At 29.9% G+C, this 21,215-nt stretch overlaps 1 protein-coding gene across 1 annotated transcript in view; it reads left to right on the top strand.

Annotated features, from left to right (window-relative positions):
- LOC118183787 (CAP-Gly domain-containing linker protein 4-like) overlaps nucleotides 1-20,679 on the top strand; it is a 74,276-nt gene extending 53,597 nt beyond the window's left edge. The window contains exons 12-13 of the mRNA XM_035353388.2: nucleotides 4,686-4,783; nucleotides 9,040-20,679. Coding sequence (XP_035209279.1) covers nucleotides 4,686-4,783; nucleotides 9,040-9,248 — 307 coding nt within the window. The 3' untranslated portion in view covers nucleotides 9,249-20,679. The remainder of the gene's footprint in view (nucleotides 1-4,685; nucleotides 4,784-9,039) is intronic.
- The last annotated feature ends 536 nt before the right edge of the window (nucleotides 20,680-21,215 follow it).

The following is a 21,215-nucleotide window of genomic DNA, read 5'->3' as shown; positions in this document are numbered from 1 at the left end:
TATGAAATAAAAAGCAATTATGATCTATAGGGTATCAAAATTTACAAAAAAAAAGCTTAATATTTATTTGTTAAAACATTTCTTTCAATGCACACATGTGTAAAGCATACATTACGCATAGTCGAAATTAGAAAATTGCAACCAGAAAACTATTTGATGTGTATTCGTGATATTTATAATGACAAGGAATTTGATTAAATCATATCAAAGATGGAGTACATCAAGATGAAATACTACATTTAGTAAGGAATTATAAGCCGAATAAAATAAAAACATCTGCCCTGAAGATAAGGATAGTGCTGACAGATCAACATCCAGTTCATTGCGCGCCGCGACGTCCCCCCCCCCTCCTGCAGAGCAGTGTGAAATTGATAAACAGATTTCGGAATAATTAAAGAAACAAAGGATATGCCTTTATCCATTTTTTGCAGCAATTCCACTTTTTGTTTGATGGACATCGAAACATGCTTTCTCTTTGTAGATCCTTTGACAGCTCCAGAATCGGAAATTGTTTTTGACACAATCGAAAATTCAAGCTTACCTTTATAAAATTGCTCTAACAGTCTGCAAAAAATAATAAGCCAGATCCAATTAGAAGATTAAGGAACAACGCAATCGGCAACATTAACTGAAATGGATAATTAGATAATTTTAGCCTAGCTTATACCGTCCGTTATACATTAAACGCGAATGCGTAAACATATTATGCGCATGCCTTAATGTATTACGCGCATGCGTAGACGCATTATGCGTTTAAGCATGCGCAGAAAGGCTGTAGCTTTGAGGTTCGGATTATGGACGTTCTTATTTAAGACTTTTGACTGTATAAGCTTAATTTGAGCACAACACATTAATTTTCCAGATATCAAAAAATCTATTAACACAGATTTAAATTCTAAAATTTATACTTTCTTATTGCAACATAAAACCCAAACAGCACATTTTTTTAAGCTTTACAGAAAACAAAGTTGACTTAAAACAGTTATATGAACTTATATACTATACTAAATTACAGAAATTAATTAAATTAATTTATTGCCTCAATATAAAAATCCAAGGTACTTACCCGCCTCACCAATATATAGATCCTGATGATTCCGACACTTTTCACTACCGTAATTTCCGGAAGAACAGCTGCATCATTGTAAGCGCCGCACTTGCAAAAAATAATGGCGGGAAAAGAATTAAAATCGCACAGAAATGCCACAATAGATTAAATTGCGTGTGACATCGTGCACTGTATAGATGCAAAATCTCAACCTATATCCTGATATATGACATATCTGTTAAGAAAAATGCATGAAATGAAACCATAACTCAAAAATAAATTAAAGGTAAGAAATGTTGAAAATATATTTACGTTCACGAATATACTTACATTTACCCACTAAAGAAGGCCATATTTGTAATACTCAGACTATATTAAAAAAAAAATGTTTCAATAACGAAATATTAAATTTGGATGACAAAAGGAAATTTTAAATTTTACTTACAAAAGGAATTGCAGCAAACTATACATCATATGAAGCCATCAAAATCTGATTCTTTGCTATCTGAATTAAAAAGATTTAGTAAATCCTGATCTAAGTCCCAATTCTTCCAGATCATCACATTCATCCTCTTGGTTTACAGTCTCTTTATCTAAGGATATAATTTCAGCTTCTTTGAACCCTGCTATTATTGACGATGTTTTTACCGATTTTCTCGCACTTCCTACCCACTTTGCAACTTCTCCATAAGATGCTTTATGCATTTTACCACTTTTGGTATACGTATGCAATCCTTCACTCATCCAACACTCGTCTTCGGACTTCAGCTTTGAAGGATTTATTACCTGACAAATCTAATAGTTGTAAGATTTCTGTCAAACCACCAGGAATTATTGCTACGGTCATAGACAATTTTTCATATCAGGTTTTCACTGACTCAAGTAAATGAACATGCATCAAATCCATTGTCAATAACCCTTTATGTTGGAAGAAAGATCCCTTACGACACTGTCAAACTTTTGTGTAGCCACTCATGCATGATTGTTTCGCACATCCAGCCATTCTCGTTTGCACAAATAATTACGTCATTAGGAAAATCTCCCTTTGGAGTAGTTTTTTGTTTAAAAATTATCATTGGCTTTAGCTTGTCACCGTTTATGGCACAAGCTAATGTAAATGACATTCTTTCATGCCCCGTCGTAAACACAGATACAGTTTTTGCACCAGTTTCACCAACAGTTCTGTTTGCAGGAGAGACGTTTCATCCATATTTATTGTCTGTGACCGAAGAAATTTTTTTTTTTTTTTCAATATCTGTCACATATTTTAGAAAAGATGCCTTTTTATCCTGCCAGTCCATTGGTAATTGTTGCCCCACTGTTGTTCTAGTAGGCCCAGAAATATTTTTTTCTTTTCATAAATCTGCTACACCAGCAAGGCCCTCCTTTGAAATCATTTATGTTTATTTGTTTTGCTATAAATTTTGCTTGTAAGTGAATTTTTACAGTTGAAATTGCCATTCCCTTTCGTTGCTCCTTTATCCAGTTTGCAAGGTCGTCCTCTAGATTTGGCCACCTTACAGTACCACTTCTTTTGGCTCGTTTTCTGTTGTGGCATATTTTTAAGTTCTTTTTCAGAGAAGGATGGGTCCTGGAAGATTCATCGAATGGCAGAGGAGAGAGAAATATTCAAAATGATGAGAATGCTGATTTGAAAGGGGGAAGAATATTATTGTTCTGAGATCCCATTTAGGGTGAATAAGGCATGTAGGTCCATTCAAGAGAAAGAATGTAAACAAAATAACGTTCGCAAAAAGCAACTGAGTGGTCTTTTTTGTGGGAACAGTACCAGTCTATGTACAATGATCATCATCATGAATTATTTTATTTTTAGTGCACCTAAACGCCGCACCCAATGAAAATTTATGTTTTAAACACGTAAACGCTGCAGCGTTTCTTCCAGAAATTATGATACTTTACACCTTCACAATAATCTGATGATCTTCGACAAGAACACACTGCACTGAACACCATACACTGCACTGCACTAATTTTCTCAGGCACAACGATGATCACACATGTATCACTTTGTCACTACACTACACATTCACAATGATCTGATGATCTTCGGACAATGATTGTCCCACAGCTTGAATTGAATCCAGGAGACTGATGTTCTCTTTTATCAGGACTGACGTCCGTAACTTCTTTGTGGATTTCCGACTCGCACCACTTAAATATGAGCTGTGTTCAGGAGACTGATGTTCCTCTTTCTCCGGACTAGCATCTGTAAACTTTTTCGTGGATTTCGGATTCACACAGCTTAATGATAAGCTGTATTCAGGAGACTGTCGTTCCTCTTTATCGTGACTGGCGTCTGTAAACTTTTCCGTGGATTTCCGATCCACACAGCTTAACGATGAGCCGTATTCTCTTTTCGAACTGATGTTCGTAACTTCGTGGAAATTCAGAACCTGATGATCTGTAATCTCTGCATGGAATACGCCTTATGTATATCTGGGAATTTATTCATTCAAAACTGAGATAAGCTTTAAGAATGTGGGGAAAATAGATGTAAGTATAATAAATAACTTGTAGAGACATTAGGATTTTTTTATGCAGGAGAATGTGAGAAATTGAGCAATGCCTTCGCCGGGACTCGAACCACGGGCCTCTTGAATTCGTGCCGAAGAATTAATTGAACCATTCAACAACAAAGGCATGCTAAGAAGGCGGCAGAAATACCTTATAAACTAAACTAACATAATTCACACTTAACTTCATGTGATAGAAGCTAGACAAAATTTAGCAGAACAACATATCTTTAATCGCCAATCTCAGGATGCATCACCAATAGTGTACGTAGCGGAAGCTATAAGCTTTGTGATGATAGCTGCAAATTTGAAGGTTTTTCAGATTCTTCAAACAAAAAGTGCATTCAGTTAATGGAATTTGTGAAGAGATGTGGTAATAAATGATGATTACCAGAAGTTGATTTACCAGCAATTGTCAATCAATTAATTGATGACAAAATCTGTAGTATGGTTCTAAATCCAGAAATTATCATTATCAATGGTGGCAAAACTGACAGGTTGTTGAGAATGAAAACTTTTGATTGACAGTTTAGTGAGAATTCTCAATGCAGCAGTTACAGGACTTGGAATAGTGGAATTTTGTAAGTGAACAAGAAACTGTGTATATCTGTATAATTAAAGAGGAAGTATTAGTTCAAAAAATGAAAGAAATTAAACAACATACATTGAAAGAAATGTTTAATGGAACAAAGCAAAAAAAATATTGAGCAGCCCTTTTTTTTTTTGTTTGTTTGTTTGTTTGTTTGTAAATTTTGATTATTTTAAGGTCATAAATACTTCATTACCTCATAATTCACTATTTCTTTCACTAATTCTATTATATTACTAGATTTAAACTGATGATCTAACACCTAAAAAAAATCCCAAATCCAGAATCACCAAAGCTCTAATGAGTCTGGATCTCGAACTTGTACTGCATTATATTTATTCTTCTAAATCATGAATGGTAAATTTATTATGTCAAAATGTTTTCTGTAAAAGGTATAATAAAAGTTTTGTATCCACTTCAAAGTATTAGCTCTGATTTTTTAAACAAATAATAATGATTTTTGTTCTACACTTGCTTTTCAGTTAATGTATATTGCTTATTTTTGTTATTACAGGAGAAGTGCTAGGTTCTCTAACCAAACCACAAGTCCAAGTTCCAAAACCAGCTGTTGGTTGACTGTTGGGATCAATGTTTTTGTAAACAACGAAATTGGTAATATTATCTTCTGTAATATATATTGATTACTTGCATGCTGCAGATAAGATATTTTACTTTACAGCATTTTAGTTAAGCATGTTTCACTAAATGCTTCTTAACATGTTGACTGCCATGGCACTTTTCGGATTCCAGTCCGAGAAGCCAGATCGAATTAATCATGTTATATTATTAAAAATACTGATTATGGTTCATAACAATCATTAAAAAGTTTACAGGAATTTTTTTTTTTTTTTTTTTTTTATTTTTTTTTTTTTAACAAAAAAAAAGGGTTCTACGAATCTTGTGGTCAGCTTTTGTTGACAAAGCTCTTTGCAGAAGCCCACTAAAAGTTGATTCGTACAGAAATGCTTCAACTTGTCGCCTCGGTACAGCTAAAGCAAGCGCTAAGGGAGTAAGTAACTTGTAGCGGCGCAAAAGTGGCAAGTCAAGAAATTAAGAGATAACTCATTTTGGGCATCCTAAAGAAGAGTACTAATACGAGTTATCTCATGTTGGGCAGTCAGCATGTTAATTTGAATAAATCTTATCATTCTGAACAACTTTTTGAAATGCATAATGAAAGACTAACATTTGTTTACCTTTTTAAATAACTTTTTATTTATTTATTGTTTTGTACTAAAAATAATTATCAATATTTCTTAACATATGTAAATTATATCTTCTAAATTTTACCCTAACTGAACATGCATAAATTCATATTATATGTAGTAAATTTAGATCCAAATGTGTTGATTATCTACCTATAAATTATGGATAGAAAATATATTCCTACGGATGATGTTAATGAACATTGAATGAAGATAATTCTACAGTCAAATATATGGCATTAGAAACGTATTTTGTTAATTAGGCTAGGTGAATGATATAAATATGTACAATATAAAAAAAAAAGTAACGAAGTTTAAAAAAATTAATTTTGCTAAAATTAATATACCTTAGTAATTTAGAATGCTTGTTTTATAGTTTAAATTACCCTTATCAACCCACTAGATTAATGCTTTTAATTTACTAGATATTACCTTAAATGAGCATGTTATATCACAAAAAATATATTTATTTTCATGACATTGAATTATTACGATTTTGAAAGTTAAAAAAAGTATGGATGCAAACACTTTGTCATACAAAATAATGTAAACAATTCAATAATGACAATTGTAAACATTGGCAGAACATTTGTCCGAGGGTAGAGATTATAGAACTGTAGCAGTCTACTACTTTAAAATAGGCAGTTCAGTCACTGTTCCCCATTTCCACATGCTTCTAAAAAGGACTATTGTGGAAGGTAAATGAGTTTTTTAATTTGCTAAATGAGTTCCTTAATTCTGTCTATGCAGTGATGATGACACACAGTAATGTTGTTGTTACTTGTGCTCACTTGTCTGACAGTAACAGCCCACACCCACGAAATTCCTCATGGCAAAGAGTGCACGATACACCTTACAGGTGACAGTGCAATATAGCTCAGTTCTGCCCCCAATTTTGATGGAGAGCACTTCGGGGGGGGAGTCCAAGGGTCTCCCACCCCTCTCCCCTTCCACCAAACCACACGAGAGGACTTTTGGCTTGCCGCATATTTAGAATGCCACCATGCTGCACCGACACTATACATTTACAAACATCCATGCCTTTTCGAGGGTTCAAACCTGGGCCCTTCGACACAGCAGTCAGCATCGCTAACCACTATAACGGTTGCGCTGCACATTACAGTAATGAATGAAGGGGCTAGCAGTGACCTTGAAATGCCTATTTTTAATTAACAAATTAAAGCACAGTTATCTACTGGTGGTAATGTTGTCTGTAATAGTTTTGGAGGTGTTCCATTGAAATTTTTTAGTGGAGTAGCATTTAAGCTAAATAAAAATTATGATATTGGTAGCATGATGATGGTATTTTTAATTTTTTTATTTTTATGCTAATCAAAATGTTTTATGATAGTAGTAAACATTAGTCGGGAGGTTTGAAACATTGGGTAATAATGGCCTTAAAACTGAGACCTAATTTTGTGTTCTATATAAATTAGAATCAGTGGCTTAAATTTATGAGGTATGACTTGATTTTACAAAGAAATCTAAACATTTTTTAATAGTCAAAGTACATATGAGTTTTCAATTATTAAATTTCATAAATTTGCTAAAAAAGCAATTAGTATATTCGCTAAATTTAATTGAAAAATGTGGACTGTTCTTATTCTTACAAGTCTTTTGCTTATGATCAAAAAGGTGAAAATATTTAATATTGAAAAATGTGTGTATATATGTATAAGTTACCAGTAAAAATTGGACTATAGGAATGAAATTTGAATTCAGATATAATTTCAAAAGTTCCTTGCATATGTGAAGTTATGCAAATGATTAGCATTTCAACATATATGAAGAAAGCATTTTGCAGCATTTAAGTGAACCATTATTCTTGCTCACAGGCAGTTTTTGCAATGTCTTTAAGATGTACTTTAAGATGTACTTGAAAATGCTACAAATAGTTGTCTATTTGAAAGAGAAGCTGCATCATAAACCTATTTGAAGCAGTTGGTCCAAGAGACATATTGGTTGCTATCTTGCTCCAAATTTTTTGTTAATTAGTCAATTTTAACTGCTGGGTAACAGAGAAGTACTTTAACCAGCTCAGAATGTCCCAGCTCAATCTTGATCACACCAATAGCATCACTACTGTTCATTTAATGCCATTTGCCATATTTAATGCATCTTGTAAATCATTCAGAAATTACTGATAAAAGCTAGATTCAGATTCTGACATCCTTTAAAAATGCTACATCTGACCACCTAACGTAGGTAAAGCTAACAAGATTGGTTTTCATGTCAGCTGTCCTTGACTTTGTGTAGGTATAGGCACATCGTCTTTAATGATAATTCTCACATCTTTCAGTATTATTAATTACTGTTGCATATGAACATGAGGATGAGTTTATCTACATTTATTGTCGGGTACAGATAGCCATCACACCTGGTATCACAATTTAGATAGCTACTTTCTCATGGTGCATCTGATCTCTAGTTGTGTTGCAAAACAGTCTGATAAGCTCACCTGTACATCAGTGATATTCTGGAAGCGGTGGCTTGGAAGCATGGGATATATATGCTGCCAAGCCACCCAAATATTACTTGCCAAGTAGATAGTGTTTTACCACATGCTACATGACACGTCAGTAATGTCTTTGATTTAGTAGCTTTTTGTAGCATTCCAGATCCTTGTATTTATTACTAATGGAATTCATCTGAGATGTACTGGGAAGGCAGTTCCAGCCTTCTCACCCCATGACTAAATTAGTTGAGCAGTTGTACAATTTTTTTTTTTTTTTTTTTTTTAATAGAGGCACTAAACAACTTACCTGACTGTGTTAGACCAAATAATAGCTTGCAAAGTAGCCATGGGAAGCTTTATCACTACTAAAGTATAATCCTGTTATTAGAGCATCTTTAAAAACACTTTTTTACACCAAAATTCTGGTCATATACATTTCTTCTCAAACAGTATATGCACTCCACATTTTGCAATTGTAGTTAAGTTTTTATGGATGCTTAAATCTTTTTAGAACATTGTTTTATTAACTTTGTGATGTGAAACAAAACTAGATTGTAGATAAAATTTAAAAAAATTAATAAATTGTATGCTTTAACTTTCAAAATTGTTTAGTTCGTATACTGTCAAAATATATATATGTAATCAAAACAAGTATTACATACTTCTTCCTTTAATATCCAACTCATCATCAGTGTCAAAGTATCAAATCTTGTAAACAAAGTGAAAAATGTTAGACATAAATGCAGTGAGCTTTTGTCTGTCTGTGCATCTAAATATATTTTTGGGAAAGTGTTTTACAATCAGAATAAATGCTCACAGTATGTAATTTGGAATTTTAGTAATAAGTTAGAAATTATATTTTTGCTAATAGCTTTGAATTAACAATAAATTTCCATTTTTCTATTCTCTTGAATTTATCATCCAGAAATTGAATAAATTAAGCATACATGTAATATGCAGAACTATATGTTATTTATTAATATACATATCATTGGAATATAATTTTAATTTGAAAATTTAACATAAAGTCTCTTGTAAAAGTCTTAAATGTTTAAGACAGAAAGAATATTTAATTTTTAAAGTTCAGAAAGAAATAAAATGTTATACTATGTTTGAATATTATTATACTGTTACCCACAAAATTGAAAATCTACATATATCTTTAAAATCTCGTACGTCTTTAAATCAACTATATTGATTTTCTTCAGGTGCCGTACGTTACATTGGACCAGTAGACTTTGCAGATGGCGTGTGGTTGGGTATTGAACTTAGGTCTCCGAAGGGCAAGAATGATGGTACTGTGCAAGGCAAAAGTTACTTTTCATGTCGTCCTGGGTATGGCTTACTTGTTCGACCAAACAGAGTGACTGTGCGGGGTATAAATGGTGCTAAACTTTTGAATGAATCATCGTCATGAATGGTTTTGTAAATGTAATGTTGTTTTGTATTTTTCCATTCTAGAATGATATTCATTAGGTTAATTCAATTATTATGTTTTAAATGTTATTAGAATTGTTTTATTCAAAACTTAAACTCTGAAGAGGAAAAATATAATTAAATTTTGTACATTAGTACTTTTTAAAAAATGTGGTCAATAAGTAAAATGCAGTAGAAAGTTCATAATTCATCATAAACCATTTATGCAGTTGCCAACTTTGCTGTTAAAACCAGAAGACGCCTGATTTTTCATCACATCTCCCATTAGATCACTAAATCTCTTGGTTTTAAAATTTTATCCTGTTATTTCGCCATAGCAACATGATGTTTGTGTTTTTACCTGTTTAATTTACAAAAAGAACCTGAACAGCTGATATGATCATGTGAATGCATTAGGCAAAGAAGAGTGCAAAAATAGCTTTCTTATATTGAATCTGTATACATGCTCAAATCGAAGTGAAGAGAAAGGGTCATTATTTAAGTGATACGAAGTGAAGATATTTTGTTTTTTGCTTCATTCGTCATTGTGTTTTAAATTTGCAGTTAGTTTTTAACTAATTATTCTTATTATTTGGCATCAGTTATTAATTTTATTTTCGTCATGTTTAAAAGTGCTTTAACTAAAAGCTTGTATTTCCATGTAAAAATTAACGAAGTTATAAATGAAGAAGCATTGTTTTTTAAATTTGCAGTTAGTTGTTAACTATTGTAATTAATCTTATTATTTGACATCAGTTATTAATTTTATTTTCATCATGATTAAAAGTATACTTTGATAACTAAAAGCTTGTATTTCCATGTAAAAATTAATGAAATTGTAAATGAATAGGCATTTTAAAGCAAACTTAAATTAGTTTGGCTTTCTTAAAATCATGTTGCTGCACAGTGTAAAAAAACCTCCCAGTTTTTCAGATTTCAAAGTTGACAGCTATGTATTTATATATATTTCCTAATTTATGAAGCTTGGGGAATCATAATTTGATGCCATTTTATTTTTCTGTAATTTAGGAAGTGTGTTTCATATTAATGGGCAATTTAGAGAAATAAAGAGTCCAAAAGCACAAGAGAGATTTAAAAAAAAAAAAATATTTAAAATTCAGTATTAGCTAATGCTCTAATTAGTTTTGGATTTTATTTAGCAGATTTTAAACGACCATACAACTTTGGGTATAATTAAATAACTGATTAGAATGAAATATATTAATTGATTATGAAACGTTTGTTGGTCTTTGGGAAATTTAAAAAAAAAAATTGGAAGTATAAATATGACTTTTGTATTGCATTGATTGTTGAGTGAAAAATTCCATTGAAAATAATTATTTAGACATTTATTTTTATGAAATATCTGAAATTCAATGCAAATTAATCTGTTAAATATGATCAGACAGTTGGTCCAATATTATCATTTTTATAAATGTAACTTGTTTAAAATATTTTTATTTTTTATGTAGATATTTTTATTAATAAACTTTAATTTATTAAATGTGAATGTTAAGAATAAAAGTAAGATTAAAAGACTAACATCATGGAAATCAGATTTCCATATAATTAATATAATTTTATCGAAATATAATTTTAAACTGTAATATCAGTTCCAAGTTATGAAAGGAAATTAATCTGAAGTTCATTTTATATCTGTTTTTAACAGAATATTAGTAAATCAGTATAAAATGATTAAATTTTATTCTGTCTTTTATGAACAGCATATGCGATTTTGTGATATATTTAAAATCTAAATTCTGCAAACCCTGTTCTTTTTCCTGTTGAATCTTATTGTTTTGTAATATTTTGTTATTCTTGATTTAATGAATTATGGGGGTTCTACTGCTTCACATCATTTTTACATTTCATACTTTTCATACAAGAAGCAATCTGAACATAAGGTTTTTCAGTTTTATCTAGTTTAGATTTCAGATAGAAAATTATTCCCTAAACAGTTTCTCAAACGTGTTAATGGAGATTGTATCAATCCTATAGCCTAATGCCTTTTGAAAGACAATGTTATGTATAAAAACCTATGCACTGTAAATCAGTTGTGCAAATTGATTTGTAAATATTTATTTATTTAACTCTTTAACAGTATGATATATGTAACTGATAGTTATCGAGCTTGATTGGCTGTTACATTCTGATTTGAGGATATGGTGCATATGTATTTTAAAATATACTGTGTTTTTAAAACAAAAATTTACAGAAAGAAAATGAAATTAAAGATTTTTCTAAGTTGCATTGCAGTTTTTTTCAAAAATCAAAAATGGCTTTAACTCTCGCATCGAAGTCGCCCCAAACGCCCAAACATTCAGACATCGGCTGGACGCCCGAAACGCCTGAATAATTTCCTACCCAGTGCTTTCCCCCATCACGTTACTGCATTACTCATTGCTTTCAGGTGTTGTTAAATCATATGTCAATCATTCCTTTGAAGCTACCAAAAGTAGCTTCCTTGTTTCCTTTGTTCCTTCCTTTCCCTTGTTTACTGTCAGTATTTAGCTTTTGATGCCCAAAGTTGCAATCCCGTCCCAAGGGGGAACTTCACACAGTGTCAAAGCGTCGAAGAAAGAAGTTCTCGCTTTACTTAAGTAAGGCTATTGTTAGCGCTGTAGTATTCAACTTGTCATGGGGGAAGGAAAAGCATTCCAGGAGAAATTCTTAGATACGGGCGTTTTCGATGTTGGGGAATTGAGATTTTGCCCTCTCTCGATGCAAAAGAGTTAAATATCATTTTAAAATTATGCATTTCATTTTGTAAATAAATAGCATCCATTGCCAACTTAGTATGGCAGCGTTTTGTTGAAATAAAGTACTTTAGTTAAGCACAAGTTTGTAGAACATGAAGGTGTAAAACGGTCAAATATGAATTTAAAATAAAATTATGATAAGCCTTTTTTTTAACTAATTTGGATATGCCTTAAAGTCTATATGTTTAAGGGCAAATATGAATACTCGATAGTTATTGCTATTGAGGAATGTTGTTGATCCTGTTACTTAAAGTGTCTGGTATCTGTTCAACTAGCAGTAATGAATAAATACATTTCATGTAAATAGTAGTTCTTATAACCTCTTAGTTGTACTTTTATTTATAGTTTCACTTAAATTTGCTATGTAATTTGGTGTTAATCATAGTTTCAAAACCAATATATGAGATATTTCTATTTTAATTATTGTTAATAGAAAATGTTTGTATAATCATCCTGTCTCATCCGTGAATCATGATGTGGTAATTAAGAATTGTAAATACAGAGTTGTTAGCTAATTATTATCAGTGTATTAAATGTCTTTTTATACTTCATTAAATAGAAAAATCTTGTAAAAGTTACGTGTCTTTAGCTAAGATACATTTTGGTAATGTTTTGTATTTATTTGAAATGGCTTTCTGGTTTTCAAAATATTTGTCATTCAACTAAGCACTTTTTACTGTAGCCATGTTATTTTATATGTAAATACCTAGCTTATTTTCTTATCCTCATAATGTGATATGTAGACTGCCTTTCTCCATATAAGAGAACTTAGATATTTTATGCATGATAGCTGCCTTAAATTTTGATAAATATCTCTGGATTCACACTTTTTTTCATCTGTTAAGGAAACATTCTCTGAATTATGAATGTTTCAATATTCTGTGTTATATTTTGTTAAAATTATTCTTAATTCTACTCTTTGAACCTTTAGGATCTGTTTCTAGCATTCTGTAAAAATAAATTATTAGCAGATACCATAAAATTTCTAAATAAATTTTTACATGTATCTATTTTTACTTGATAGTGATATTTTATTCTGTTGACTATCATCATTATATCAGTTTATTTCAACAGTTTGTTTGGTATCCCTAGATATATAGTTATAGGCTGCTGTTTTGCATCGTGCATTTAGTATTTTTTTAGCCATCAAACTAGAAAATTTTTATAAGATTTTTAAACTGTCTGTCATGTGTTTATAGGTGAGGCACATTAAAGGAAAACATAAAATTAGCCCTTCTCCAAGTAAATAAATAAATCAGTATAGATTTTACATAAAATTTACTACTCTTTTTTATTTGCTGTCATAATAAATTTTATTTGAGTCAGACTCACTTAGTTTTTCAAAATAATTACTGCTGTCAAAAAGAAAGATAACTATGGTTACCTCTTCCCTCCCCCAGTCCTGTACATACTGTTTGCGCTCACTATAGATTAAATTAATTTAAAAACTGACTTTCTCGTACTTCATTTGGCTTGTGAATGATGCTTTTGCATATGCATATCATGCAAATAATACTTTTGCATATACATGAATATTTGATTGATCTAGTAATTCGGTACTTTTGGAGGGATGCCATTCTTTTCTTAGCATTTTTTTAACCTGTAATATATTTTATTTTAACAATACTGATCAAAAGATTCGTTTTCTACTCGGTATCTCTCATTGTTGTGTTTGTTTTTCTCCTTCCTTATGCAAAACAAAAACTTGTAATTTCTTTTGAAATAAAAATGGCTTTTTTTTTTAAATATTTTCAGATTTGTTTTCCCTTCACAGTCTAACTTGAGATCTCATTTATTTTAAATCTATTGATAGAGACTTTTCTCTTGTGGTTGTTGATAAAGCTGTCAAAATTCTCTTATTGACGACATGAAAGATATTTCCGTATTTAAAACAGGCAAAAGGAATCTTATTGTCATCTAATTTTTTTCTGCTATTGTTTGCATAATTCCTCAGATTCTTCAGAAATTCAACTTTCATGTTGTATTCTTTAAGAATAAATCTCTTTCATGATCTTTAACGACCAGTGGGAAATTTATAACAATTTTATCAGTGTGGTTTAATATATATCAAACAAACTAAGATAGCATTAAAAATGTCATAGAGCTTGAATATATTTAAAAAAAAATTCAGTAAATATTCATTAGCTAGTCATAATTGGTCCTTTAACTGCCATTTTGATTCTACAAAATCTTTAGTAAGTGAATTAGATTTCATTACAGCCTTCTACATTGACAGAAATGTATTTATTTTATTACATCCAATTAAGTTTTCTTTTTAAACTTTCAAAATTTTTAATTTCCTAGCTGGGTTTTCTTTGCCCTTTGATTTATATTTTGAATGATAAATGGAGCTATGTTCATTTTGTTTTTGGCCTCACGTATTCATTCAACCTCTGCTGTTCTCTTTACCCATATCATGGAGCTTTTTTTTCTTCTTATTAGTCATTCTTGAAGTTATTAAAAATTTTATATAAATTTTATGACAGTTTAAGTTCTACCCCCACCTTTTTCTCTTTATACCTATTTAACATTCCTATATGGACGTGAAGCTTTCCTTTGGATTGTTCAATTAGATAGCTTAAAATTAAAGAATTAAAACTCAATTATAAATTTCTTACTTATGTAGGTTACTTTATTTAAATATGCAGCATATTTTAAATAATTTAAAGAAATTTATTAATAATAAATAAATAAAAGTAAATATTTAAATTAAATGCTGTACTTAAAAGTAATATAGAGGCCAATAGGCAAGTTTAGGACCCATCTTATCTGAATTTTAGGGTGCCCTTTATCTCAAGACTCAGGATGTGCTTAATTAATTAATGATTTGAAGAATGATCATTAAGAATGAATTAATGATCATATAGAATGTGAAACCCTTCACAGCTGCAGCTTGGGCCACTTCAAAAATTTGCCTGTTGTTGAGTAAAGCAAAAGTAATTAATAACTTTTTTGTTTGGTTCTCAATTTATTCTATAATTTCTACTCCTACATATTAATTTATTCATCTTAAATTATCTTAAATGTTAATTTTGAATTTTTTATTAATTAATTGCTATTAAACCAAAAAATTAATTAAATGCAAACCAAATTTGAATCGAATTTTTCTTGCTCTGTGGTGTTCTTTTTTGAAACTAATTCCATTTAAAATTTCTGTATGCCTGTTATTTATTTTAATATTAATTAAAATAATCATGCACCACTGATGATATAAATTATATCATCATCGTAAAATAAATTTCATGTATATTATGTTTAATTGAATTAGGATTCAAGGCCAAATGTTATGTACAATATTTGGTACCAGATTACTATACAAAGGAATTAAATATTATCTTTGTATAGGTGCATCTAAATTTATGCCTTTTGTTCAGTAATCAGGAAGTGATTACTGAACAAAAGTGATTATTGATTTTTCTTCTAAAATTAAAACAAAAATGATTACTGAAGTGATTACTGATTTTTCTTTTAAAATTAAAACAAAAGTGATTACTGAAGTGATTACTGATTTTACTTTTAAAAGTCATAAATGTTTTTTCTAGCATTCAAAAACTTGAACTTTCATTCTGGCTTTTGTATCAATTTAAAGTTCTTAGTAAAAGATTATGCGATACTGCCTGCATACTTATAATGTTATTTTAACATAAACTGAAATTTTAACTGTGGTGATTTTAAAGCATTCTTAATTGGCATGACATATTCTATCAATAACCGCCATTCTTCATAATTTGTTAGCAGGTACTTGAGATCAGTTTACATATGATTTTTTATTATTATTATTTGTTGTATTTCTTTGTATATCTATTTTTTTTGGGGGGGGGTTCAAATGGTCTGGCTGGATGGGAACAAGGAGAGGAAATGCTTGAACTATATAAATTTATTTTATTGAGCTCTTTATGCATAAAATATATTCCATTTTAAAAGTGATGTATATTATATATATATTTTAATGTGATTTTCCTTGTTGTTTGTTTTTCTTTTTGTTTATTAGTAAGTTAATATTGATTTATCGTGTGATATTTATTCATACTGTTGAAAATTGTGATGTTTTATGAATGCTGGTGTTATTCCTTGTGAGATAGTACAGAGTGTTTCATAAATTTTGCAATCTTTAAAAATGCAATAAATTAATCAGATCTCCATAAAATAATCAAAATTTTTATTTTTATTTCATTCTATATAAATTCCAGTCTTATAAAGAGCAGCATCTGGTATCTGTTCACCTCCAACTTTCTCAGCAAGCAGTTAGTTACCTTTCAGTGAAGTTCATAATGACACACACAGATGTCTGAATGTTGTTTTGAGCAATGACTTATTGAATTTCTTGCCAATCTTGCTAATCTTTCTTCTAAATTGTTCCAAACCTAGGATTTGTAAATGTTTGACTTGTCATAACTCCATAAAAGAAGTTATAAAAACACTTGACCTCAAATACCATACCTCATTGCCATCATGATGTGAGATTACACACACAAGAAATTTTTCATGAGAGACATGGCAGATGGTCCTATCCTATTGAAACTACACATTTGCAGTATCCTTTTCATTCAGATCAAAAGACATTTTGAGCAATTTGTTAGTATGAAAAGTTTGTAATCAAATCACAATAGCAATTACTACATTTTCTGTGGCATCATCCAAAAAAAGCTATCATGGCCTTCTGCCCCAAAACCATATCAAACAGTGGTTCCCATGGAATACATTGAGTGCACTCTTGGATTATCCTAAGGTTTTCTTGACTTTTATTCTATTTGAAAAACTATGATGTTGTCATATTAGCTAATATTAATATCTTCTTGTTTTGTCAAAATCTACTCACCAGATGTTCTCTGTTTCTGGTGATCTGCTGGTTTAAGTTATTGCATCAACTAAATCTTGTGGGATACATAAAAAGATTTTTCTTCTCTATTCATTGCAGCAAGCATGTCGGCATTGCTAGCTGTTTTGAACAATGATGAAATGACTTCATGGAACTCGCATTCACAATGTTCTGTACAACTCTAATTCCATTCAATTTGTACAATTCCTTGCTGATTATTTTATGGTTGCAACTTCACTAGGCTCTGCAACTGCATAACTTTCACTTCGATGGGACCAAAGTTTATGAACTGTTTTTGCAAAAGGTTTTCACAGTTATGACGCATTACCCTTTAGTGAAACATTCCATAGCATTTAAATGAAAAAACAACAAATGCTCAATTTATCGGAGTGATAGTCAATAGTGAAACTGATAAGAACACTACTGATAATCTTCAAACAGAAATACACTGTGCTATTTAAAACTTGCACAATTTATGAAACAGTTTCTTGTCTAAATAAATAGACAAGAAGCTTCATTAACTCTGAAGACTTTTTTATTATAATTTTTTAAAGTAAGAATTTGAACTTGCAATTATGTATTTGCTTAATAAATTATAATTGTCAGTGTAATTTGTTTAATTTACCTGACAGTTGTAAATTTTTGAATTATTAAATTCAGATTATTAGATGGAAAATTATATGTATATATGTGTACTTTTAAAGTTTTAAAGTACTGTTTAAATGGTCTTCATACTGCAATAAAAGTAAAATATTTTCCCAAAATCAAAAATATGTTATACTTTTTTTTTTTTTTTTTGTAAAGTTGTGATGTACTTTTAGATAACTATATTTTTCACATTGTTATATCGGGTGGCCCAGAAGTCACTTTACATTTTGAAAATTAAATAACTTTTTCTTAAATGACTGTATTTAATTAATTCTTTTTTATTACAAAGCTTAGAGTGTGTAAGTTAGTTCTGACTTAGTGACGAAAGATAATGTCTCTTAAATAGCCTCCATTCTCGTCTTCACAAAGTCGAGCTCTTTCTAAGCTATTCTCCATGACACTTCTTAACATCTGAGGTTGTAGGGAAAATGTTTGCCTTAAGTTCTTGAATAGTTCGGGGCTTATTTGCATACACTTTGTCTTTAAGATATCCCCAAAGCCAAAAGTCCGGAGCTGTCAAATCAGGAGAACGTGGAGGCCATTCAAAATCGGATTTAAGAGAGATTATCCGATCCTGAAACATTGCAGTTAACAACTGCATTGTGGCTCTAGCAGTATGTGCAGTTGCTCCATCTTGTTGCCACTAATACCCTGCCATGTTTACTAACTGAGGTTGAACAAAATTCGCTAACATGTCTTGATATTTCTCAGCAGTAAAATTCAATTATCTTCACTCGTTGTTCTGTTGTAAACTTATCCATGCCAAAAATTTCCAGGGATTATATTTTTTAATTCTGAAAAGAGAAAAAGAAATATATTAATAGAAAAAAAGTTATTTAATTTTCAAAATGTAAAGTGACTTCTGGGCCATCGTATATCTTACATTCCATTATCCTAAACTAGGTCCTTAATGGTTCTTATGCAAGTGTCATTTTGTAAAGGAAAAAGAAAAAGTGATGATTGCACTCCTTTTAGAATTTGAGCTTTTTTTATGTGTATGTATGTTACATAATGCTCTCTTAGTGATTTGCAAACTAAATAATTATTATTTATTTTATGAGCTTAAAAATTTCGGTTGAATCTTGTCATAAAATGATTTTGTTTTTTGCTTTTAGATTTGTGACTAAGTTTTAAATGTGTGCATCTGACATGTTTTTGGTGTGTGTGTGTGTGTGTGTGTGATTTAAATAATTTTTATTTTAAATATGTGTGATTTTTGTAATTTTATATTTTTCTGAAAATGATTGTTTGATCAGCCTAAAAACTAGTTGATGTTGAAAAAAATTTTATATCTATATTCTGTCTTTTCATCTTTTCAAATGAAGTGCTATTCTCTTTTATGAGCTTAGATAGTTTGGTGGCAAAAAAAAAAAAAAAAAAAAAAAAAAAAAAAACTAATAAAATAAATTATTACTTAAATTCACAGAAACAAAACATTTTGTTGAATAAGAATATATGCAAGCTGTTTACATATTTTTAGAATGATTTTAGGGATGAATAAAAAGCCTAAATATTTTAATGAATTATTTTTAACAGCTATTCATCATTTTGAATATAGGTTAGAATCTATAATCCTTTGCTTCAGAAATGCAAAATATAAATATTGATGTTTTGGATATTTATATATATTTTAATTTTCCAAAGAGAAATACTTAGTTTGTGATTTAATTTTATAGTGCTTCTTTTCTAACACATAAAATCATGGAATTCATATTTTCGAATGAAAACTGAATAATTTTATTCTTAATAAAGAAAAACAAATTGCTCAAAATGTCTTTAATGTGAGAGGGAGAAAAATAATATCAGAAGGTATATGCTTTTACAACTGTTTCAAATATAAAGTCTCTAATAATATTGTAATAACAGATTAAAGTCCACTGACTAAAGCAACAATCATAAGTAAGTACACCTTTAAGTACCCTTATTTCTATAAACAGATTTAAATCTTAAAAAAAAATTGTATTCATCATTTTTTACCTAGGCATGTGCTGAATGCAAACTCTGTTATAGAAAATCTTAGTCAGCTGGAAAGATGATGTGGCTTTTGATGAAGTATGTGTTTGTCTTAATTTTTGCCTTTCATGTGTAGGCAGAAATGTTTATGATATAAAGATATACCTAAGTACATATGTGTATGTAAATTTTATCTTATAATTGAATTTAATGGGGACTTTATCATTCCAAATGTTCTCTAATAATGTGAAACTGACTTGTAACTGTAATATGTCTAAACAAATATAATTTTTAATTATTATTTAATTGAATAAATTAATATGCTTTGATGTTTACTCTCTTTTAAGTATGTCGTTTGGGAATGTTTGTGTAGTTATATTTTATAATAATTTGAATTTTATATTGAAAAGTGCTTATTATGTAATGAAGTGCATTAAGTCAAAAAAAAATGAATAGAATTCACTGGTAAATTTCAATTCAAGACTTGAGACTTTTATATATGTTTCAGGTTTACTTCTCTTTAAACATTCATTATTATCTGTATAAAAACCTTTAACATTTTCACAGTTTAAAAAACTTTTTTTTGTTAGTAGTAACATTCATGAATTTTGAGTTACTTAAAGCTGTAATGAAATAAATGTATTATTTAAAAAATTGATTAGCAATATGAAATGAGATTTGATTTATTAACTTTTGTTTGCTGATAATATTATTATTAATATATGGATTGATTCATGTTTTTGGGATTAGAATCTTTGACAAAGAATAGAACCTGTTATGTGTGTTTATCTTTTGCAGAAATAATATAATTTAGAATATGTAAGAATTATATTTCTACTTGTATTGACAAGAAATTCCAAGATAAAAATGTGTTTTCTTTACTACTTGAAATAGCTAGCTGATACTGTTTTTGCTTTGTCTAAATGAGGCATTGATTTGTAGGAAACATTTTATTCTTAATAAATATTTTCTAGTATGCATGTGAGTTACTATTAAAACTGTGATGTTTTAGGGGACAAATCAATAAATATTTAATTTTAATAGCAGCGTTTACACTACTGTATGTAGTTATCTGCACATTCACTAAGAGTTTCTGTTATTAAATAAACTAGTTGTAACTTTGTTACTTATTAAATGTATATATCTATAATCTTGTATATTTTTATGACAGTATTATCAAATATGGGGTCTAGAATATAGTACTATATTTTGTACAAAATTTTGCAGTATTTAAATAAAACCTTTTTGTTGAATATTAATTGCATTTGTTTTTATTCATCTTTTCAATTACGCTAAAAACATATTATTTATAATATCCAATTTTGCAATTATGTTGTCCTCCATTTGCGTGAGGTGACCTGACAGTTTCACCTTGTGTCTTGGAATTTGCAACCTACCTACAAAGCTGCTTCAGTCACAGTCGAAGGTATGAGCTCATTTGTTGAATTAGACCTGTCGTGAATCTTATAGGGCATGGCTTTTTCTCTAAATAAAAGTATTGTGGAATGTAACATACACAGCAAATGGCTTAACATATGCAATTGATAGTAGTTTGTAACAGCTAAACCTGCCTAATTTTAAACAAATTCCTTACCAGCTAGAATGGTCAGTTGTCCAATTACCAGTTGTCCTAATGGAAGTGGTAAATTATTGACATTAATTTGCCTTAGTAGGAAGTCATATATCCATTTAACTCTTTGCTACAGCTTTGCATGTCATTTAAGTTGTGAAATGCCATTGGTTATTTCACATTATATTATGTATTTACTTAAGACCAAAGACTAGCCAA

This window comes from Stegodyphus dumicola, chromosome 2 (genome assembly GCF_044657685.1).
Source record: "Stegodyphus dumicola isolate Sdum_Otavi_A_Nest chromosome 2, ASM4465768v1".
In the NCBI taxonomy this organism is placed as follows: Eukaryota; Metazoa; Arthropoda; class Arachnida; order Araneae; family Eresidae; genus Stegodyphus; species Stegodyphus dumicola.
This window is presented reverse-complemented; position numbering and strand designations above follow the sequence as displayed.